The 25,009-nt window shown below is 39.7% G+C and overlaps 1 protein-coding gene across 1 annotated transcript in view; it reads right to left on the reverse strand.

Annotated features, from left to right (window-relative positions):
• Positions 1-387: 387 nt before the first annotated feature.
• The window catches only part of DCC (DCC netrin 1 receptor), a 588,022-nt gene continuing 563,400 nt past the window's right edge, over positions 388-25,009 (reverse strand). Inside the window, exons 28-29 of the mRNA XM_036322656.1 lie at positions 5,761-5,903; positions 388-3,734 (exon numbers count right to left, since the gene is read on the reverse strand). Coding sequence (XP_036178549.1) covers positions 3,645-3,734; positions 5,761-5,903 — 233 coding nt within the window. The 3' untranslated portion in view covers positions 388-3,644. The remainder of the gene's footprint in view (positions 3,735-5,760; positions 5,904-25,009) is intronic.

The following is a 25,009-nucleotide window of genomic DNA, read 5'->3' on the forward strand; positions in this document are numbered from 1 at the left end:
TGGACTGAAGGGTCCCGGGTTTGATTTTGGTCAGGGGCACATGCCTGGGTTGTGGGCTCGATCCCCAGCAGGGGGCGTGCAGGAAGCAGCTGATCAATGATTCACTCTCATCATTGATGTTTCTCTCTCTCTCCCTCTCCCTTCCTCTCTGAGATCAATAAAAATATATTTAAAAAAAAGTAGAGAAGACCTGAAGATGCTTCTTTAAACAAAGTCAACAGACAGATAAATCCAAAGGGTGGAGAGCCCTGGCTGGTGTGGCTCAGTTGGTTGGGCATCCTCCTGTGCACCAAAGGCTGCTGGTTCAATTCTCAGTCAGGTCACATGACTGGGTTGTAGGCTAAGTCCCAGTAGGGGGCATACAGGCAGCAGCCTATTGATGTTATGCTCTCACATTGATGCTTCTCCCTCTCCCTTCCTCCCTGTCTCTAAAAGAGCAATAAACTATAAAAAAAGGGGGAGGGGATAAAAATGAGGAACCGTCTTCAAGCACAGACTACAAAAGCTTCTGGAAAGACCTGTACTTAGAGATTATTTATTGGAAAAGCCAGTGAGTGCCAAAGCTTGATATGCTTATTTTTTTTCCAGATTGCTCAATTGAATGTGTATTTTATAACACCCAAATGTAAAGTCCCATTATTTAAATATTCTAGAAGCTTCTAACTCTGTTCTACAAGGAGGTAGCTATGACTGGTTTCTTACTGAATGTGAATCACTGAGAAATACTTAACTTTTGGCTAGAGCATCATCCAAACATGCCTTATGCCTTTTGAACTACCTATGAGCTTTATCAGAAAGAAATGCAAAATAAAAATGCTGAAAGCTTTCCAGAGGCGGCTCTTGCCTGACAGGTCAGCACAGGGCAGGGGAGGCCCGAGCATGCTCTGCCAAGGTTTACGGGCTTCTTTTGCAGGGAGAAGGGAGTCCTGGCGGGAGCATTGCTGGATGGCTGTCACGCATCGCCCTATGGGAATCAGATTTAGGAGCTTCAAGGGCCCTGTATGTCATGGGCTAGACTCAGAGTAGGAGCAAAATGGAGGCAATCTTGCAGTATTTCCAGATTTCCTCTTGTCAAGAGATCAGAGGATTGGGAAGTTTAAAAGTCACCTGTAAACTTGGTTAGGCAGTTGGACACAGATGTGAGCTATTTGAGTGGGGAACAGAGTTGTATGGGAGTTGTGGTGAACTCATTGTATATTGAAACCACTGGGTAAATCACACAATAGTCTCGAGATAATTTAAATGGATACTTCCATACATTCACTGCATGGAGCTGAGGCATATTAGCATTGCCGATAATTACTAAAATGAGCCATTATATTTGTTTTGAGAGTATGCATCAGAAATATACCCCCCCACTGAAAACAATGTGCATTTTCGTGTATTTAAAAAAAATGTTATTTCCTAAGGTCAATGACTTTGATTTGAAGAGTCTAGAATTTTGTAAATATGATAGTTGTCTTGATTGTCCAGATACAGCCTACAGATTGAAGATGGGACTCAACCCCTTAAGTCTGAGGTTGGCAGTCTATTACAAACTGAGCATCCAGGGTGCCCTTTCTTGCATGCCAAGTGCCTTGAGTGTTGTGAATATTAGAAAGGGGAAGCCATTCGAGGACCCCAAGAAGGTAAGACTAGCCTACTGAACATTTTCTCTTTTGAAGTAATGAATTCTTTCTGGAGATTCAATATGAAATGCCTTGTTCCAGGTCAGTGGGTCCTACTAAGCGCCCAGATGTTAAATAAGAGTAATATAGCCCACAGAATAACGTCATGTAGCTCTTCAGAAGGACTTCAAGAAAGTCTTAGTAAATGAACAAGCACTCTTGTTGAAGGAACGATTTCACCAATGGACCGGACTTCCTAATGAACAATTTGAACAAGCCCTCTCTCTCTCTCTGACACCAGATCTCCTTCCTGACATAAAACTGTAAAAAAATAATCTGAATTATTACTTCTGTTACAGTGCCATTTTGCTCAAAATAGTTCATTCAGGGATTTGTATATAATTACCCACCTAATAAAAGGAGCTATTAGGTTGTAAAGATTCTATCCTTCCATGCTCTTTTAAAATTATGACCTACTCAAGCTTGAAATCAAAGGCAGAGCTGAAAGGAATAATTCAGCGGAAACTCTCCTATTGGGTTTTCAAGTTGCCTAACTGATAAATATGCAAACTAGCTCTCTTTTGGCGATTCAGCTGCATAAACAGGGATTAATTCCAAATGCAGCTGAAAACTCAGAAACTAAAAGGTTGCACTCAAAATGTTCTTAATTTCACGTAGTTCCAAATGGTTGATAAACATGGCAATAAAAGCTTAAGAATCTAGCTCACAATGAATGCAGCTTTGACAAGCAGCTACCAGAATTAGGAGGTGTCAGAGGTGTCCAGTGGCTTCTTACCCTCTGCTCCTCTCTGACTCTGGGAAGCTGGGAGTGCTGGGTGGGAACTGGGGTGGGGATAGGAGGTTCCCTTGACAACAGGGCCCGTTGGTTGCCACTTACCAATACTGCCCACTCTAAGCCAGTGAGAACTCTGTTGGTGGAAGTGACATCAAGTCACGTGATATTTGAAACTGCCTTCCATCTTCCTTCCCTTCCTCAGGGCCTGTTCTCAAGGAGTCTGTCATTTCTGTAGAAGGTTACATGGACCTTGATCAGGAGGCCATGTGATGTGTGGAGCTGGCCCCCTGGCCCAAGGCTGGCTGCCAAGGAGAACTCAGGGAGGGGCGGGGAGGACGGGGGAACTCTTTCAGCCAGACTCCTGAGGAATATGGCCTTGGTGCATCTTTGAAATGTCATCACAGTGTGGTATGGCCTAAAAGCCACCCAAATCGAAGAGTGTCCTATTACGGCCTTAATCACATAATTACCGTGTGTCTGAGAAGACTGCATTTTTTATCCTCTTACAGGAAATGGACTGCTGCTGTGGGTGCAGACTTTTATGTCCCTGTTCTCCAGACGTAATGGTAAGTGTTAACCACGGGTGGATTTAAGAATACTCGCTAAAAATGGGTGAGTGTTACAGCCACTTGCTAATACCCACCACCTGGGCAAGAGGAATGACCAAGTTACAAAACACAAGCATTTGCTGTCTTTTGTTTGTTTACTTATTGACTTTTTGTGCTGTCAGGAAAACTTCCAATCCTTTGGTGCTATGTCGAGAGAATTCCTGGGGGTGCTTTGAACTTGTAAGTTGCAAATGAAAGAATGACCTCGCACTGGTTTGCCATGGCAGGGTACGGGCTTAAGTAATGCACTTGCATTTTGTAAGACTAGACCTACACGTAAGGAGATGACAGGCCTGGATGAAGGAAACATAAGCATTAGTTGTGGCAGTGAGATCACTGCGGCGGGAAAGACCCAGGACTATTCTTGCAGCTTCAGCTCCGACAGTGCGGTGAGGACGTGTCCTTGTGTTTGTGGAGGGAGCCCATTGCCATCATATTTGAATTCCTGATGCCTGCGCCAGAAGGGATGATTACTCCTCCTCCTGCACTGCTTCAGGTTCTTCTGGAACTGAGTGGTCCTGACGGTTGGCCTGTGCACTGGTGGGAGTTCTTGGACACAGGTGTGCTGTTGATGGGTCATTGATATGCTGCAAAGTTCCCGGAAAATTCACCCCATCTGCCCGGCAAGAGGTGTTAGAAGGCCGAGCCTGTGATGGCATTAAGTTGCTTCATTAGCCCTTCCAAACTTGCCATTTGTTCACTCAAGTCATCCTGTTCGTACACCTGCAGAAAGAATGAGAGAGCAAAGGGTTAGTATAGGTCAGTGGTCAGCAAACTGCGGCCCCTTGAGTGTGGCTCTTCCACAAAATACCACGTGTGGGCACGCACGTACAGTGCGATTGAAACTTCGTGGCCACACTCAAGGGGCCAAAGAGCCGCATGTGGCTCGCGAGCTGCAGTTTGCCGACCACTGGTATAGGTGAATAGCCACACATTCTTTTGTGAAGACAGGGGCCATGTCTAGCTGGTTCACTCTGTATTCTCAAGGGAGACACAGTGGCCCATAATCAGGGGCTGTGCTCAAAATATAATCATTGATGGGGATACTAGTCAAAGGTGGTGATGAATGATTGCAGACTCTTTCACCAGCTTCATCCCTGTAGTGAGGAAAAAGCTTTAGAGTGAAAAAATACCTTGTTTCAAATCAAGATCTAACAATCAATAGCTGTGTGGTCTTGGACAAGTTAGGGGACCTCTCTGATGTATATTAGTATATAGTTTTCTGCTATAAAAGGATGATAATGGCATCTAATTTTATAGGCTCTTCTGAGCATCTTGTGGCATGTTCAGTGCCTTTCATAGTGTGGCACAAGGTACATATTCAGTACATTGGCTCCTTTCCTTTCCAGAGGCCACCATGGGGATCCGAGCAGAATTACACCCCCAGGTTTCTTTTCTTTGTAACACAACCGAGGCACCCTTTTGTGTGGGAACTTGATGGGCTTTGCCTTGACCAATGAAAAGTCTGAGGATTATGGCATCAGTTTATATGTGGGAAAAAAGAATTCTCACCATAAACAGAGTTGGCTATATGCATAGTTGTAAAGGTAGCCTTATGGCAGGATTTTATTGGTGGATAAAATGAAGAGTCTAGACTGCAGGACTCTTAGTGAACATACTCGCCATAGCTGTCACTCACTGTGAGTTACTAGCACCACATCATTAGTAATACCGGAGTATCAGCTATCAGGGATTTGATTCAGTAGGTCTACAAAGGCTTAGAATCTCTCAATCTCCTCTCTCTCGCAGCGTATCTCATATGTTAGTTCCTTGGCCTTCTTTTAAATGTTTTCTCTTGAATTATATTCAGAAACACTCTAGAGTTTTCTAAACTGCTGCCTTTAGGCAACACCTTTTAAAATACTTTCGTAGTACATTTTTGGAAAAAAATGTTGTTCTCTCAAAACTTAGATTATTTTGTCTGCATTGATTTTTCTTTCTGAGTTTTCTAATTTGATTACTTTTTAGCTACTTCATTTTTATGTGTGATTTCTTCTTCTCAATTCCACATTTCTATTGATGATTTTAAGTGAAATCACACACACACAGTAAGTCTTCACTTAATGTCATTGATGAGTTCTGAAACTTTAAGAGAAATCACATATGAAGAAACCAATTTTACTATAGGCTAATTGATATAAACAAGAGTTCAATTCCTATGGCATCTCATCAACATTATAACGAAACAACACTGAAAAAAATGATATTTGAGGACCTGGTATACATATTATATATAAAAATATAATAACATACAAACACACATATATACACTGAGTGGCCAGATTATTATGACCACCCCATCAGTACAATGAAGTGAATTAGTTATGCAAATAATAATAATAATAATAATAAAACCTTGAGAGTATTTGCTTAGGAAGTTTTCAATATTCAGTATTTTTGGAAGTGTCAGTGAAATACTGATGGGGTGGTCATAATAATCAGGCCACTCAGTGTAGATAGCTATTATATAGGTGTGTATGTAAAGTCACACATTCTGTAGCTACCTGCTTGTATTTGTAGGATTGCCTTTAAGTACCAGCAATTTTTAAATTTAATTAAATCCCACATACAATCTTCCCTTAGAGTTCAAACTCTTCATGTTCAAGTGCATGAAAACAGAACAAAACAACAGTCAGAGCAACGATGGGTGCGGTTAATGGAGAGTTCTGGTTGGGTTAGGCTCAATTGCACAGCCTTAGTTCCTGCTTCACGTGACGCAGCGGGAATTTCGGGGGGCAGGTGCCCTTACATTGGCTGGATCCTCTGTTGGTTTGTGGCTCTCCTCAGACACTTCAGGGGCCGTTGGCACAGACACAGGAAGCAAAGGAGACCTTGCCTTCCCAGCCAGCCCAAGAGAGGCCGTCTTCACATGAGTCTTAGGAAGAGCAGGCCCTGGAAGAGAAAACACAGTGACGAAAGTAATGGGTGAAGCAGCCTGGCCATCAATCTCTCAAGCATGTAAGCCCAATCCAGAGGGTGGGCATTGATCTTAGGCTATTGTGCATTCTGTAGTTCACAGATGAATTCTGACACAGAGAGTGGGCTCATTTCATTACTACTAAATGCACGACAGATTCTGATTAGGCGCCTCCCGATGAAGCTCCAATGTCTCATGTAATCTCAAGTGGATTTCAAATCACACTACGAAAGGTTGCCTGGGAGCTTGGGCTGGGCAGCACACCCTAGAAAGTGTCAGGCAAGCTCGTGTGGTGCCAGTCTCAGCTTTGGGCCAGAAAGCCCGGTATAAACCACCTATACAAGCCCCAAGGTGTCTAATAGTACCAGAGAATATGTGTGCAGTTTAAAGAAATCCTTGCTTTGGCCTATAAATGAGTATTACATATTATAGTAAAAAAAAAAAAAAAGTCCTTCATGGCTAACCCGATAGAATCTCATTACTAATTATCTTTAGGAAAAAAGCAAAATATTGTTCTGTCCTGATCATACAGTTTCTCTCAATAAAATACATACCAATGTTCATGCAAATTGTTTGAGGAACTGCTGAGCTACTTCTAGATGACATTTCTGTTTACTGTGAGCAATGGCTACTTTTCTCTTTTGAGTCTGAAATCTGCCTTATGAACCCTGCTTAGCTTATCGCAAGAATATCACCCTGTCCCTATAGCCTAAATAAAAAGTTTACAAGGGCTAGTATACCTCATGTACCTGAGAATTCTCTTTCTTAACACTGTAACCAAGACCTAAGCATAGAAGATATTGAACTAAATCATTAAAAGAAGTTTGCCTCGCCCTGGCTGGTTTGACTCAGTAGACAGAGCATCAGCACACAGACTGAAAGGTCCCAGGTTCGATTCCAGTCAAGGGCACATACCTTGGTTATAGGTTCAATCCCTGGCCCTGGTCAGGGTGCATGCAGGAGGCAACCAATCAATGTGTCTCTCTCATGCTCTTCCCCTCCTTTCCATTCTCTAAAAACCAATGGAAAAATATCCTCGGGGGAGGATTAAAAAAATTTTTTTGCCTCATTTCTATCATCAGTGATGATATTTGAATTCTAATGATTCCAATGGCATTTTCTATATTTAAGGGGGAAAAGTTGTAAGTTGTTTTGGCCATATTTGGGAATGTAATTCCAGTTAATAAAGCTCAAAAATTATTCTATAATCAGAGAAATAGGGGGCATTTGCTTCTTGGGAAAGAAAAAATGCAAACAGCTGGGCCGGCATGGCACAGTGCTTGAACATCAATCTATGAACCAGGAGGTCACAGTTCGATTCCCTGTCAGGGCACATGCCCAGGTTTCGGGCTTGATCCCCAATAGGGGGTGTGCAAGAGGCAGCCAATCAATGATTCTCATCATTGATGTTTTTGTCTCTCTCTTCCTCTCCCTTCCTCTCTGAAATCAATAAAAATATATATTTTAAAAGAAATAATGCGAACAGTCTAGTAGGCTGGCAGTTTTCTATATGCTAGGCAAAATAAATGATAAGTCCTAACAAAAGCACTTTTCTCAGACCATGGCCTACCAAGTAATTCCTTCATATTTACATCCTTTCACTCTTTTCTTCAACTTCAAGGATCAAAAGTCTGCAGTTGGAATGATTTATCACTAGAGGGTGATCTATACACCCTCCAAGTCCTATCCCAACAGAATAATTTGAATAAACATCATTGATTTAATGTGATAAATGCGGTTGTTGGGCTAAAAAAAGACAGCCACATAAATCTGATACTGACTGCTATGTCACAAGACATTTTGGATTTGTCACATATGCTCAGTTTTCACTACCAGTTTTCTCCAGTTGAATAATAGACAAACCTGCATTCTTCCAGAGACTAATGCCAGCTGGTCTTCACTGGATGTGAACTAACCACTTGTATTTTAAGCCTACCTCTATCCTTTTCTCTTTAGTCTCTGACTATAAACATACTGTTCCCGTGTGTTTATAGTCCCAAGCTGTAAACCCAAATACAAAGGCAGGCACTAAAATCCTGGCAGGGATGATAAGAAAGGGACCTCCAGATGCTCTAACATATGCAGTCACATTAATATTGTAGGTGATTAGTTAAGTCTAAGGGTTAAGAATTTAAAGGGGAATTTTCAGAGAGCATTGGGGAGGCTTGAGAATGTATCTATGGAACTCCCACTGTGAGTTGCATTCTCTGATTGACTTTTATATTTCCTTCTAGAATGTTCACAGTGTTCTGCTTACACCTGAGTTTAGTTTTATTGCCATGGAAAGATGCTCCTCCTAGCACACTCCAGAATCACCTCTTCCTTCCCTGTGTTTCATAGGACAGCTGCATTTTAACAACACTTCCTGTGCATGTCTTTTCTATTCATTGTGTTTGCTACAATTTGGACTCAGGGTTCCTGGATGGTGAAGCCCACTTATTTTATTTATTTTTAAAATTTTTAACTAAACAAAACTATTGCTGAAAAAAATATAATTTAACTCTTAACCAAACACATGGACTGTGTGTTTAACATATATTGCAAATCAATTCATTTAACCTAGATATATACAAAGAGAGTGACACAAGCAAATGGCATGAGCATAGCTGATTATATAGAAAATTCAAATTCTGTGCCTTATTTTATACCAGGAAATGTATAAGAATAAAGTTTCTTTTAGACTTCACCAGACTGTTCTAAATAAATTCCTAATATTTATTTGACTACTTTTTTTGTAGTTCTTATTATAAAAATATATTCTGATGATATATTTTCTGTCCAGGATCCTAAACACTTGTGTAGGTTCACAGTGCATATACTGTGCATATGCAGGTTATGCCTTAAGAGCACCATAACTCTAACCCAGTAAAAAGAAGATCATTATAATAATTGATTGTCTCTAGTGTCCAGGCAACAATTATACTTTAAGAAGCTGCTGAGTGTTGAACAATGTACAAGACACAGTGCGTTTTGCAAAAGGAATTGAAGACATTGTCTTGGCTCAAAGACCACACAATGTGTTTAAACCTCAAGTGACTGCCTTTTCTCAAGTAACATTCACACATTCAAAGAAATTTAGAATGCTGAAACCTCGCGGGCTCTTTATTTTGTTGAAGAGAACACGGAGGGCCCTGGAGATCAAGAGATCAAGGTAGAATAAATTTCAATTAAATTCCAGTACAGGAGGAGAATTTAAACACTCTTAGAGCTCATTATTAGCAAGGTTTTTCTAATGTACTATATGCCCTTAAATATTTTTCTTTCCTTTTAATGAATGGAAGTCAAAGAAAAGACTACAAGGAAACTTTCCCAGGAGATATTATTATCAACAGCCAATAAGACAACCTAGGTCTCAAAATGACCTTTTAGTAGAAGGGAACGGACGTTTTAAAACAAAGTTTCTCTTGAAATCATCCTGTGTTGGGAAGCTGACACCAGGACTTGGCTCTTGGGTGAGCACTCACTCTGACCTACACTATGGAGTTATACTGGTATTTGAGTAGCTTCAGCATTTTCTATTCTGAACCCCAGAAGCTTTAAGCTTGGACACTGGCAAAGCCTAGGTCCTTACAAGCCCACCAAGCTGTGCTCTTTCCTTCACTTATGTACAGTAGTTCACCATGTGTTACTGGCCCCTGTCCTGATTTCTGTTCTCCCACTGGTCTGTGAGACATGCCTTTAATCCTTCACCTCATGCCCGAGACCTTATCAGTGGCCTTTCCAAAAGGCTAAATTCTGAACCCATTTTCTACACTATTGAAACCAAACAAATATATATATATATATATATATATATATATATATATATATATATGATAAATGTTCTTCCCATTGTCTGACCGGTCGCTATGATGCACACTCACCACCAGGGGGCAGACGCTCAATGTAGGAGCTGCCTTGATGCACACTTGCCATTTATAGAGAAATGGCAGCTTTAACCTGGCCAACAAAGCAATACTCGGCTTCCCCCAAGTGGGACACAGGCCCTGCCACCACCCTGGAGCAACAGCCCTCTGAATCCCAGCAGAGGCTGCCGAGACTCATGGCCAGCCCAGAAATGGTGGCTGTGGGCACCAGATAATGACATCACATAGCAACTCCCGGCTTCCTCTGCCTAACAACTAGCCTCCTTGCAGTTTCTTTAGCCCAGGAACATGACTTGCTTTATAGCCAGGTGCAAACATTTTACACTTTAACCAAATGTCTGGAAGCTTTTTTTCTGTGCCTCATCTCATTTGATCCTCATTGAAGTCCTGGAGTAGGTAGATAGGAGACTCAGTAGAATACTATTTTCTTTTCATTAGCTGGAAAACGGAGATTTAGAAAGTTTAGAAACTTGACCCTACTGAAAAGAAGTAAGAAATGGTGGACCTTGAAAATGACTTCAGGTTTTCTCATTGCAGAATATAGTCAAACACTGCTGCAGTTAAATATTTTACCCTTTGTTCTTCCTGCGTGATCTACAATAATAATCTGCTTTGTGTTGATATTTACTGTTGTGTTGCTGAAAATTACCTGAAAGAGAAGTTGGGGTGCTTCACTGGGCTGGAAGAAGTTTAGCTAAATCAGAAAGCAGGTCTAATTAAGTAAGTTTATCTATATATATAAAGCTCTCGCTGGCACCAATTACACTTGTGTGTTTCGATCTGTCATTGATCGTGAAATTGGTTGACACTTCTATTGTATAGAGAAAGGGTGAATAGCGATATTAAAATATTTCTTCTAATTAATTTCAATGTGTACAAATTTCGTGCACCGGGCCACTAGTCTTTATATAAAATAACCAGTCTCATGTCGTGGACTAAATTTAAGTGAGAAAGCAGTTTAATCACCTGTCATTTGGAAAAGTAAGTGGTGGCTGGAAGCTTGGTCCAATCTGAAGAGGACATTGGGAATATTCTTGCTGCCCCTCACCTGCTGATGAAGTGCAACTATGGGGAGACCCCTTATCCTGAGTCCATTCCTCTACTGCAACTTCCTGGATTTCAGTTGCACTGGGGCTTGCTTTGTCCCACTTCCTCCATTGCTATTTGGCCTTTTTTACCCTGCCCTCAGAAGTGCATTTAAAAGCCACTTTGTTCTGGAGCCCTGCTCTCCCTTTCTTTGTGTTCTTCTTCTTCATGATGGGCTCTTTTAAGGAATGGTAGCTTTTGCCATACCTGGTGGTGTTTTGATACACTTGAAGAGAGCCATGAAATGAAAACTGTAGCAATTAGAAAAATAACCAAAACGTTTTCTTTAGGGTATTAAATGCTGGTTCTTTGAAGTCAAGAAGTACTAGAATTTTTGACAGCTTCTTGTATTTTTTTTTTTAGATCTAGGGAGTAGCCTACAGAGAAGACTTTGTATATTGACTTCTTTGCTTTGGAAAATGACACTGACATTGATAATTGGTCTAAACATGAATAAGTTAAATGAAACTTCTATCAACTTCAGAGAAATACATCAAAGCAAAAGAAAAGGAAAGACAAAAATTAAAAGAATCCTTTCCATGGAGCCCAACTGCTAATTTAATATAATTTTAGCCTGGCCATCAAGAGTCTCTGTAGTCACTCTCAACTATGAAGACTGACTTCCAAAAGGTGAGCAAGAAAAGCCATGTCACTTTCAGAGTAGAAGGTAAGCAAATGAAAGAGGAGGGATTCCCAATCCAGAAGACCAACTGGTCTTCATGATAAAAGGTTTGTGACTTCCTATATTATTTAGTTTTTCCCCATGATAGCATGATGTGTGTGATCTACACAATACATTCCAAGGAGAGAATGAGTACTCAGGTAAACATCCAAATGTCAGGCAGAGTCCTAGCCTGGGACTGAGGAGATCCAGTCTTACTTTTGTGACTTTGGCCCAGTAGTCTTATTTTTTTGGGTCTCATTTTTTTTATATATCTATAAAGGTTAAACAATTTTTTTTCTTTAAGCTATTAGCTATTAAAATTATATGAGGAAGGAGAATATAGCTATTCTACCTAAACTGAACTTTACTTTAGGATTTCTCTGCTCTCCTAGAGATTAAGGAAACATTAGTTAGTCTATTGGTAAAAATGAATTCAAAGAAATCTCCAGCAAGTGAATCCTTAACTCATAAATTACAATAATTGGATTTTAAAATGGTGTTTTCTAGAAAAAAAGTTCTATAATGTTCTCTTAACATTATTAATGAAAAACCGTATCAACTATGGCTATTTTGCATTCTTATTTCAAACTAACAACCGTGGCCTTCCCAAAAGGCTAAATTCAGTCTTAATATAAACAAGCAGTATTAAATCACTATGAGTATAAATGATCCGTGAGTCATTGAAAAATTTAAATTTACAAATGCTCAATCTGAAAGTGCTATAGAGGTCCCCCTACCCAGCGTGCATATCGAAGATGTGTTACAGGTGACCCTGAGGTGAAACACATAACGTTGATAGGCTAAATAAATGGATTGACACCGATACACAACTAACTGAGCATCGTTTTGGATTCAATGTTATTTTTTCTCAGCAGGACCCCCTAAGGGGGGGATATGAATGATGCTGGAGTTCTGAGCTGGCCAGCAGTTTGCCTCTGAGGTGGATGAGCAGCCTCAGCAGGAATTTACTGTCTTAAGCTTTATTTTCACAGCACAGTTATTAAACACGTCATTTGCTCATTAGGTGCGTAATCCATGGTTGCCAGGTGCACACTCCTGCTAGTCTCCCTGCAGAGGGTTTTCCCTAGTAAACGATTCTTGGTGAGAAACATTAGATTAACCTGCAGTGGGAATGGAGTGAACAGACTCACCGGCATCAAACCCGAGGCCAGTGTGTAGCATGATTTTGTTTTCAATATGAATTCTCTGATCCTTGCCTACATTTTCCTATTTCCTATCTCATTTTCCATTCCTTCGCCCTTAAGAATACAATCAACATGGGTAACTTGGAGGAGGCCTGGATTCTCCTCTCCACTCTGACCTATTCTGTGATGCCTGACAAAGGAAACAGCCTCTCTAGGTCTAGTTTCTATAGAAACTATACTCTTATTCTGACATGTTTTTGTGATTGAGTACCTACTCTCTGTTCAGGCTGTCTGTGGGCATATGGAAGTGTCAGGTAGTTGTGAAGACTTCTCACATGTGAGAAGCTTTTGAGATCCTGAAAGAAATAAGACATGTATAGAGAAAAATTTGTAATACTCTCTACCTTTTCATCGGCACAGGCATTGAACAAAAAGATAGTAGCTGTGTTAAACTAGATACAGTAGCCTCAGGCATTCCTCCTAAGTGAATTTCAAACATAAGTTTTGGCATCAATCTTAAAGCATTTACTCTCCTGTGTGAAGTATATTGTAAGGGTAATAAGTGTATTTAAATGGCAGTTCTGGGAACAGAAGCTTTTGTATTTCATCTGACCTTCCCATTTCTCCTCAAAGACAAAGGGAACACGGAGGATGTATTACTGTGGTGCTCCTGCCCATCTCCTCTCCCTTTCTACTCTTCCCCAGGTGAGGCGTAAGATGTGAGACTGGACTACTCTGGGTGACAAGTAAGGTGACTTTCATTGTGCCATCTCTCTGTGAAGGTGGGAGAGTAGAATTAATGTGCAAAGTTGGTCCCTAAGCAAGTTCTTAAACCTGTCTGCCCTGCGATATAGAAGCCCCCCCAACTCTCTGGCCTTGAACTTTCTGAAGGCTGCATTTCTTAAACACACAAGGCAAGGCCTGACTCCAACAGAGCAAGTCTCTACTCTCTGTTCCAACTCCCAGCGGGTAAGCCCATAGTCCTAACTTCAGGGAAGAGGCCTCCAGCGGCTCCTACCCAGTTCTTCCCGAGGGCCATGATTCTCTTGGGTCCTTGATTCCATTTGGTTATCAGCCCCTTTTTCCTATTATTTCCATGAGCTGGAACTCAGAGAGAAAAAGGGTAAAACTTGCATATCCCGTCCTTTTCCCACAGGTACAATGAACTACAATAAAACATCTTTGCCTACATTGTCCTGTATGTTCTTTCAAACAGGCCTTTTGAAACATATCCTGATGCTCACATCTTGAGATGGAAAAGTCAAAGTTCAAAAAAGATAAGCAACTTGCTCAAAGCCACTCAGCTGGTAAGTGGGGTTTGACTACTTACATTGTTAAAGTAGATGTTCTTCCTTAGACAAAAACAAATGAAAATAAATCTACAACATAGGCATTGATGAAAAGCAAAGGGAAGTGCACAGGACATTCTTAGTGCTTGGAAAGGGAAGGAAAGAGTAAGAGAAGACAACAGTGACAGTGTAGAATGGTGGAGGTGAGTGACAGAATAGAGGTAGAGGAAAAAATCAACATATCGCTGCTCACTTCTCTATCTCGATCTCAGCTAGACTTGTTTCCATCTAAGTGGTGAACCAATGCAAATATAAATGTCATCATATCACAGAAGTGAAGACTTCTGACATCTTGGGAAAGAATAATATAGTACATAGTTTTATAGTTTACCTTTGTTTGACTACTACAAAGGATGAACATTGTGTTCAAATATCTTCCCTTCTTCCTTTTGAGATACTTTCCTGCCCACACTGTTCCCCATTACCTTCTTTTTGCATATACCCCACATGAGATACCTTTCCCACACCCGTGATATAAAATGATATAATAACATAACCTGTGACAAACTCTTAGTACCTTATCATCTTTCCCTTCTTGGATTTGTTTAAAATTTTAAAAATAAATGATAGAAAGGGCCATATAAGAAATGCTTTTCTACAAATGAGTCTTTAGACACAGTTGCACCTGGGTAAAGAAAATGCTCTTGCTTCTTGGGACACCTCTAAAATCTGATGCTGATATTTTTAACATCTTCTTTTTGCTCTAGGCTACAAGTCACCCAGCCTCCCCTCTTGAACAATTATAATCCAATAAGTAATTAAGTTCCTCTCCTGAAGTCATTATAAGATCGAGCAGCCCCAATGATAAAGCCACGACCTTTCTTAGTTCTACCTATTTGTGGTTTGTTGTACCTTCATACCTTTTGGAGTAGGAATCCAAGTTCTTAATGCACTGGGCACATCAGAAGCTACCCAATGGTAACTGAAGAAAATAACAGTTACCAAAATACTGAAGGGGAGGTAGTGACAACTGTATTGGAAACACGAGTTTAATACTATCCCAGATGGCTTTGAATCCATACAAATCCTGTACGCAAAAGGGTGTTTATTTTGCATTTTATAACGAGTAAGAAGAGTCTTAATTAAAGAAGGATTTAAAAAGTGCTAGAACTGATCAATAGTCATCCATGAAATTCATGTTGGGAAAGAATGACTAAGCAAAGGATGAATAAGAGACCCTTCAGAACAAAAACATTGTTTAATGTGTCTTTTTGTCCTTAGGACCGACCACGCCAGTGCCTAATTCATACAGAGCAGAGCTGACATCATACTTTGTGAATTTGTTCTTGGAAATGAGACGGAGGCAGACAAAAGTCACAACAAGCAGATGAGCCTGCAGAACCCTAGCACTCGTAACTCTGCCCGTTCCTGCTGCTTCTTGATTTAGAAACCTCATAGAAGAAGAAAAGTTTCAGGAAAACCACCAACACTCATGAGAAATGAACTCATCAGGACAGTTCTGCATTTCTCCCTTTTTTCTGATGCTTCTCTGGGGTTCCTACACCACATATTAAAAACACCCAAAACAAACCAAAAGCAAAACCACAAACTCAACACTCAACATCTGTTTTGCTTATTGGGAGGCTCCCATAATTAAAGGTAAAAATAAGATTCCATATTATTTCTATTGCTCACTTTAAGAGGTCTACTTTGACTTCCTGTATTTTTTTTTTTTTTTTTTTTTTTTTTTTTTTTTGCATAGGATGTCAAAACCCAGGGGTCTCTCAGTTAATTTCATGGATATTCAAAATCATTTTTAGATAGTTTGTTATAAAAGAGACATTTATATCTTCTGGCCAACTTTATTCTTTAATTTTCTTTCTAACGTTTTCTACCCTGTTTGCAACAAGAAGCAACAAGCTTAAGTACTTATTTACAGTTACTGCAATTCAGATGTTTTGTGCTCCAGGAAGGAAAATTGTCAATCCCATTCTTTATGAAAAATAGGCTTACAACCCCTCCTTTATTATCTTATTTTTGATGATATCCTATTGATCAAACTTCAGAGAAAAACCAGACTCTCAAAGCTTAAAAAGACATATGACACTGCATAAAGTTTCCATATTATCATGAAAACATCAGAAAAATGAAGAAACAGTGTAAATATCCACACTTCAGTTTTCCATGATTTTTAAAATTATGTACTCTGTGTAGAATGTCATCATAGCCTAAATTCAGCCACGTTAGTATGCAATAGAATATATTTTTGGTAAATATTTCATATGCTAGTTATATGTAATAATTTCCACTTTAAAAAATCTATTTTATAAACATCAGAAATATTTCCCTTTATAAAGACAATTTGATCACCACAGAGGATTCTGTTTTTATAGTAAAGCCTTTATTACTCAGAGCCAGATTTTTTAATATCCTGAAATAATTTATTTTTTTCTCTGGTTTGATCTTTAATAGAGGTCATCAAATTGTACACACACTCATATAGGTATAATGACTAACCAGAAATATAACTTCCAGATTACATTCTGAGGTTAGTACATTACCAATTTAACCCCAACTCTTCCAACTTTTACATGTGTATCTGTCACACTGACCAAAGCACAACATGAATAGTATTTTCAAGGCACAAGAGCACTTTAAAAAGCTCAAAGAAACTTAGTCAATGAGTTATGATCATATTATTTTAAATTATTTTCAACTGTGAGAGTTAAACACCATCACCACTTCCGCCCCAAAGGAAACCAATGCCACTGAGGAAAATAGCCAAGAGAGCATTAGCATTTTTAGCACTGACCAACTTCTTTTCTGTAATCTGCTGCCATACTTCTAGGGGTAATCTGCACTTGCATATTGACTATTAGTTTACTCACCATCACTCTCTCGCCACCTGGCTTTTGCTCTCAACCATGTATGTAAATGTCAGATACAAAGGTCATAAATACTCTCATAACCTTTCAGCCTAATGAGTATCTGCCCTATTAACCTCTCTATGGGATTTGTTAGTAATTACGTCTCTTCAGCTCTAAGATTCACAGCAATGTCACTGAAATTGAGATGCTTCTTACAAGTGATTTTGTACAATTACTATAGTTAACTTTTAACATTATACAACAAGATCATCGGTAGACTCCAAAGGCAATGGCATCTTTATATACTTGCTGAAGTGTTTAGAGGTAACGTGAACGGATGTCCACAGTTTTATTTGAAATGCATTAAACATTAAGGTAGGATAGATGAGTAAATATGTGGCAAATAAAATACACAAATTGTTAATTATAGAATGTAGGTGGTGGATATATAGGAGTTCACTGTACAATTTTCCTGAGCATTTGATATTTTTATAATAAAACATTAGAAGCAAAAAAATCGAAGCCATCTTTGAATCAAGGAACTATTATATTTAAAACTTTCCTTTCCTTTAAGTACTCTCCTTTTTTACCTTCTAAAAAATTATACTGTCATTGTTCTCTTATCTCTAGTACCTGGTCTTTACTCCCTCATAAAAATAAAGATTTACCTTAAATTTCAGTTTTCCAATTTCTTATTTTACTTCAAATTCTGTCCCTGGGAGTTGTGATCTAATTCTGTCTACCATATGCCAAAACTCGTACCCCAAACTACTCTTCAGCTGTGACTTCCTTCTTGAGTTCTTAACACTTTACCATATAAACTGTACATTTCCACTTTGATGTCCAACTGACCCAGCATACTTCACTGTCTCCCATTCTCCCATTTCTTTTAAAGAGTAACTTCTCAACTCACTTCCCTCTTTCTGTGTGTTTATAACCATGCTCCCAAAGACAACAACACAGTCACCTTGGACTTCACCTTGTCCCTCACTCTTCATGTCCAATTATTCACTCAGCCGCCTGCTTCTTCTTCTGAAAGATAACCATTACGGCTGTCTCTTCCATCTATTCTCACTGCCATAAATCCGCATCACACAGCTTCTAGCTCAGTCTTGGTTTACCACTGGATCCTCCCACTGCTATGTTTTCACTCACTGTATCCTGCCCTTGGCCAGCGCATTATCTCATAATTACTCTATAAATCACCCTCCCTAGCAAGGCCGCTTTACCTACAGACTCTGAAAACATCTTGTACTTTCTCATCTCTGAGTTTTTACTTACTCTGTCCTTCTTGGTACACTTTTGTGATTCTCCAGCAATCAGGTAAAATAATAAATATTATAACAATGCAGAAGAAGACTTCTATCTTGCCCCTGCCCTTAATAACTGTGACCTTGAAGATGTTATTCAATGCTTCTGTACTCTGGGTTCAGGCCCTATAATTGACTTGACCTACATTATAGAGATAGTGTGGGATTTAAGGAAAAGACATATGCAAAATGGCATTCTCCCAGTCCTTAGTTTATACATAACATAGATTTGGCAACTGATAAACATTTATGCATTATAAAATGATTTCTATTTTGCTCTGAGCTGTCCAGAAATGCAATTTCCTGAAAATAGTCCATTCCCTAAAGATACTAGTTAACTGAGATTTTATTTTTCTTTATCTGCAGTGGAACTAAACGCCAATGAAAAAATCTGACTAATTCTGTCACGCTGGACCAAGAAGAAGAGCTCTTCGAGCCCACATATGGGAAATTATTTATGAGAACAACATGTTTCTATGCAATGCTTCATACTCTTCAATATTCAACATATTTGCAGCAATGAAGTTTCTGAATATTTCACATCTACAAAATGATTGGAAGCTAGTTCTGGAAAAATAGGCTGTAGGCTATCTTATATTGGGGTTAGAAATAAGCCCACATTATCTTTCGGCTTTTGACAATATGTAGATATTTATGCTAGGTATTTATTCTAGAATAAATCTGAAATAAAACTTTCCCCAGTTGGATATGTTGGGCCAACTCAAATATGAAAAAAACATGTGATCAATAGATATTTGGAAAGGAAACTAAAAAATTTTGTCAAAATTAAAACAAATTTTTGGCTGGTAGCTCAATTTTGAAAATGAAATGTATTTCAATAAATACCACTTTTATTCAAAGTGTGTGTATACATTTTTTTGGAACACCCTATATTCTCTTTAAATGTCAGCAATGTCTCACACGTGTTCAATAAGGAATAACCTCTTTTCCCCACTTTCAACAGCTCACTTCCTGCTCCTCACTTCTTACTCTTCTTTGCCCTGCTATTCTCTTTGCAGAAGGTTCGTGCTGGGGACAGCTAAGTGGAAAGTTAATGCTGAGCTCTAGGAAATTCCATAGACTTTGGACACATTAAATTGGCTCATGGTGAGAAGCAATTCAGAAGATGCAGTATTTATGAGAGGGAGTCAGGCATGTTGCCATCAAACCTGTGACCCTATAGGATGTAAATCCTTATTGGGCTTGCGGAGCAAACATGCATAACAGTTGGTGGAGACACAGATGAAGACACTGGAAGGGACAGGCGATTTAATGCAGTTTGATCATTTAAAGCTGCTGGTAGAAGATTGTTTCCTGGCTGCCGGATAAATGTATGATTTGAAAAAGACACGTCCAATTGGAAGAGGCCACGGCTTGCTGGAGACTCAGGAAACAATGCTCAGACCGCTCTGAGCAGCTGTCCTGCTCTCCTCTGCTCACCATGTTGTCTGTCTTGCAAGGGCCCAGGTCATTGGCTCCCTTTCTCTGGTACATGTGCTTGTGATGAAATACAATGCTCAGGAGTTAGACCTTGTTTATACATGGCTCAACACAGCCATGGAACCATTAACATTTACTTTAACCTCCTTCCTCCTGACCTCACTGCTCTTTAATATAAGGCATTGGAGACTCACTGGGCCAAATGTATACAGTCATGTGGTTCCTGATCATATCAAATCAGGACCTCCTGAATTCAGTGCTAACATCGTTAGCCTAATTCAGTGATGGCGAACCTATGACACGCGTGTCAGAGGTGACACACGAACTCTTTTGGTTGATTTTTCATTGTTAAATGGCATTTAAATATATAAAATAAATATCAAAAATATAAATCTATGGTTGCAAATATCAAAAAATTTCTATAAGTGACACGGCACCAGAGTTAAGTTAGGGTTTTTCAAAATGCTGACACGCCGAGCTCAAAAGGTTCGCCATCACTGGCCTAATTCATGGTCACAATCTTTTACTCCTCCTTAAAAAAGATGAAACCAACCCTTTCCAGACTAGATTTTACTTTCCCCATTGATAGTTGTGGGAAATTGCAGCACGAAGAGGTCAAATGACTGACTCGAGGCTGACCCAGCCGATAACCAGGGAGTCGGGCCCTTGGGGAGTCTCATAGTTCTCCTCGGGGGGGTAAGTGCTCTTTCAGTCACAGGTTGCTCTGCCAGAGAAGAGGCCTGGAAAGTGGGCGGAGCTCTCCCTGCCACACTGCAACGCCGCCCTGCCTTTCACCCGCACTGTGGTGAGCATCAGCTCAGACCCGTGTGCACAGGCAGCCCGTCTCTCTCACCCGACTGAGGTACCTCTCCAAAGAGGAGCCAAAAAGGAAAATAAACAGATCACTATGATTTTAAATGCAACACCAACGGAAGCTATAGGTAAAATTAGCAATCTTGGGCTTTAAAGGCTAACACACTACTGTAGTGTAAACTATGCCATTTCTAGTAAAAATCCTGACGCTGGTGATCGCAGAGGTAGAAAGATACAAACAACTGGGGAAGGAAACAGAAAATGTGAAAGAATGTTGAAGAGGGCAATTTGGAGGAGATATGGAAAGAGCAGTCATTTGAAGTTCCATTATCCTTATAAGTCTCTAATATGCAATTATGTCATAATATGTCTCTCATTTTGAAATCAATTAGGCTTACTTATCATTGTTTTTCACACACACACAAAAAGAAGCTTGTTAAAATCCCTTTACCACAAATGATAAAGGCATTCTCTTTGGAGAGCCTTGATGTTCCAGTAAATAGATTCTGGCAATAAGAAAATCAGTCCTGCAAGCCTACGATAATAGTCAACGCTGTAAAACACACAAGATGTTTAACATGGCACTTGAATTCTTTGTTCAGTTTTGCCAGTAGGATCAAAGTTATACACATCCAGAAGGGCAGCTTTAACTGTTCTTACACATTCTTTTAGATGTTATAGGTCATATCTTTAGAAATACTTTGCTGATGGTTAAGTTCTCACTTGATTTTCATATCACAGATTTTTGGTTTTCATTGTGTTAGATTTCTCACAACACATTTTCAATGGTCCATTAACACAGAGCTTTATGTGGACATGTTTTATTTGTTTCTTTCAAAATTTCTCCTTGTTTCCAAGGAGAAATTGGGAAACTATAAAGCCTGACATTAATTGATAAACTATAAAGAACCCTGTCAACTGCTTAAAATCTTTATTCAAATAAAAATCTTTCTTTTATATTATTTCACAAAGCAAAGAAAAATCACAGAGAGAATATCCACTCTTACTTCTGCAACAATTAAGACTGTTAGAGTTCAGTATCTTCTAAAGAGGAAAGACTAATTTCACAGATGAGAATAATCAGGATTGAGGGGAGTAAAATCAATTCCCCGACTGGCATAATGAAGAGATTAATCCTCAAGACTCCATTTCCACGGAGCTGCACACCCTGCTTTTAAGAACAAAGTGGATGCTACTCTTCTCCATTTTACTATGGATGTCATCGCATCTGTTTATTTTCACAAAGTTAAATTATTAAATAGAATTTCCAGGGATGGTGCTTTCATATTGCTTTTCCACCCCATGCAATTTACTTTCACTTTAGCCTGAGGTGTTAGTTATCATTAGGGACACTTAGCATTTTCTAATCAACTGGTCATGGGTCTGGAAATCAATTTATCTTACCTGCATCCATCATCAATATCTAAACTTTTTACTGACTCTCAGGTTGCCTTGTTTCACGTATAATCATCATTAGACTTAAAATTGAAACTTGAATTCAATTTTTGGCTCTTACCTTCATTATTCTATTCTGGAAAACTACACAAATATTGACTGATTCCATTATGTGTGTTTGTATAAAGGTCCCAAGAGTAATGATACATGATTCTGGAACAGTTACGAGCTATTCAACCCCTCTGAATATCTATCTACCTCTGCAGCTATACTAGTGATATTAGTTAAGCCTCAGGTAGGCATGAATTTACTCAGAAATGACCTCAATTAACTATAAAAGGTGACAAAATTAAAGCATCAACCTTATTAATTTCATCTAAGCTGGTTTTTAAAAAGACATTTTGACCCTCAAGGTATTTCATAAATAACAAAATCTATACAGCAGTAGTTAACCATGTGACTTACCAGGTTAGGAAATGGGAAAGGAATATTTTCTCCTTTGAAACAACCTTTTGCTCCCCTTTCCCCTCACCATTCTCTGCTACTTACAAGTCACCACAGTATAACCCAAGGACATTCTTCTTAAATGATATAGTTCAAATTATGGAGCCTACTAAGTAACAAAGTTTTGAAAGATTTTTTGAAAAATTTATTTTATGATTACCTAGATGGCAACTCAATACTTTAACCTTTGAGTTTAATTGTCTATTAAGTTCCTAATTAGCCTCAATTATATAGCCTATATAATAAAAGCCTAATATGCAAATCGACCGAATAGCAGAATGACCGATCGCTGTGACACACACTGACCACCAGGGGGCAGACGCTCAACACAGGAGTTGCCCCCAGCCTGCAGGCCCCAGGCCAGCCAAGGCGGGTGCCAGCGGGGGTCCCCCCCCCATTGCTCCACCAGTCTCCCCGCAGAGGGAGGCTACTGGTGGCAGTGGCAGAGCTGGCTGGCGAGTGGGCAGTGATGGGGGGTGGGGCCGCCCCCTGATCACCCCGCCAGTTGCCCCACAGATCGGCCCTGATCACTGGCCAGGCTTCGGGACCCTACCCATGCATGAATTTTGTGCACCGGGCCTCAAGTATATATATAACCTAGTAATTCTTGGGGTAATATTTTCTTTTATTTTTTAATTGGGCAAAAATTTGATCAAAAGAATTCAAATTGTGACTCAATTGTAGTCATCCAGTCCCTCCTCCCAAAAGCTTTCCTCAATTCTAAAAAATACCAGCCATTCATTTAAAAAATCTCCTTGGCCCTCACATTCTAAGCACAATCTGATAATATTCTCATGTGTCTTAACTTATTTTCACTTTATACTTCCTTCTGCTCATCTTTACTTTTATTATTGGACTCCAAAGCCTTGGCTACCCATAGTGTCTGGTACTGAAAGCAACAAATATCAACTCCCTTACTCCCTACCTTCCTGTGAAGAACTGTGCAGGTTGGTCAGGTGAATTTACGAACATAGGCGCTATTCCAGAGGACTTGGCTAGTCCCAACTCTTGCTATAATGTCTTCACTCCATGTAGTCTCCATGAAGGACTAAAACATTTACTCAAATACTAAACTACATGAACCTACCTGCCACAAGACAGTTCTTGTTGAGGAATATTTAATTAGGATCATTCAAGAAGTCTACTTGTAGAGGAAAAAAAAAAGTCAATTCAAGAATGAGTGTTCACATCACGAAGAAAGTTAAATAAGATCCTTTGTTTCCCTTCAATGTTACATTGTTTTGAGTTCTTTAAATTTTAGCCATTAGCTCAGTTGTTGACCTTGGGCAAGCTGCTTTGCTTTCCAGGCCTCAGCTTTGTTACCTATAAATGAGGCAACAGACGCGTGGCTTCCGCATAAAGAATTCTCTCGAGTTGTTTCTCTCTGAGATTATTAGCAGACTCTTTCCTACATATGGAATGCCATCACAGAGGAAACAGGAATTAATTAAAATACCAAGTAGGTTCCAGAGTCACAAATATTGGTGACATATAAGGCAACTTTAACTTAAATACTTTTTTACCAAGGGATAATTTAGGATGACTAGACCAAAGCAATCACATTTCATCTATGAAAAATATCACTCAGGGATGAGAAGAGGCCAATTTCAAGGAGCTACTAAAACAAAACAAACAAAAAAACCCCACACAGATGAGCTTACACATAAGATGGAATTTGAAAAGGCAGTAGTTTAATTTTCCACCCTAGAATGGATTAGTGTTATTGGTTCCAATACTGCCAGATCAATATACCCCTCGTGCTTAGCTGTGCCAATGATTGATTTGATCTGACGGGCCCGAAAAGTGACCCTCTTGTTTCACTCACTAGAGGATGTCTGATCTCTTGTGACCTCATCCTCTGAGTGAGGTCAGCAGAACAGAACACGCATGGGGCATCCTTGCTGAACACCCCGGACGGTGGCCTACAAGTGGCCCAGGAAAAGCAATTGTATTAATGCATTCAGGTAATTTATTGGCGGTTTTGTGTGATAGCATATTTACTGAAACGAGGCCTGTCATAAAGATCAGGTTGGAGCAGGAACACACGATTTCCCGACCAGCCAGATAAGATAAATCAAGTGCCTTTTCTGTCCCCTGCAGCCACCTCCACCCACTCCGTGTCCTCCGTGCTCAGACAAATTGAAGCGCATGCCACAATTTGCAGAGGGAAAATCAAACTCAATTTCGCAGGACAATGAAGTGAGTTTTGGTCTTGTCATGTCCACTGACATATTGATCCTTAGAAGATTGAAAAGATGAGAATGTTCTAGGGTCTGGCTTTTACAAATAAAAATGGATAGAAATGCAATGTGTACATGAAGGACAATAGAGCATTTATGCAGCTTTGCAAAGATGCAAGAACTCGGGGGCTCATGTTGCAAGACGGCGCACGGTGTAAAAGTCCCTCTCGAAAGGGTCAGCTTTTATGTCCCTTTAGAATTACAGCCCGGAAGACAAATGGTCCCCTAATCCAGGTTCATTTAAAGTGCAGCTGATCATTTCAGCGCTAAAAGGAATTTTCACTGGTGAAGAAAAAAGCCCCACCTTTCCTTGGCCTTTTGTTGAATATGTGTCAGATCTACAGTGCCCTCAGCCCAGCGCTCCATCAAACATTTTCCATTTAGCCTGAAAGGGACGGAGCCAAATCCCTTACATGCCCACCCTGTGATCGGCGAAGTGCTGTGACTGCGGCCTCCCTGAGT

Source organism: Myotis myotis, unplaced genomic scaffold, assembly GCF_014108235.1.
Source record: "Myotis myotis isolate mMyoMyo1 unplaced genomic scaffold, mMyoMyo1.p scaffold_m19_p_9, whole genome shotgun sequence".
In the NCBI taxonomy this organism is placed as follows: Eukaryota; Metazoa; Chordata; class Mammalia; order Chiroptera; family Vespertilionidae; genus Myotis; species Myotis myotis.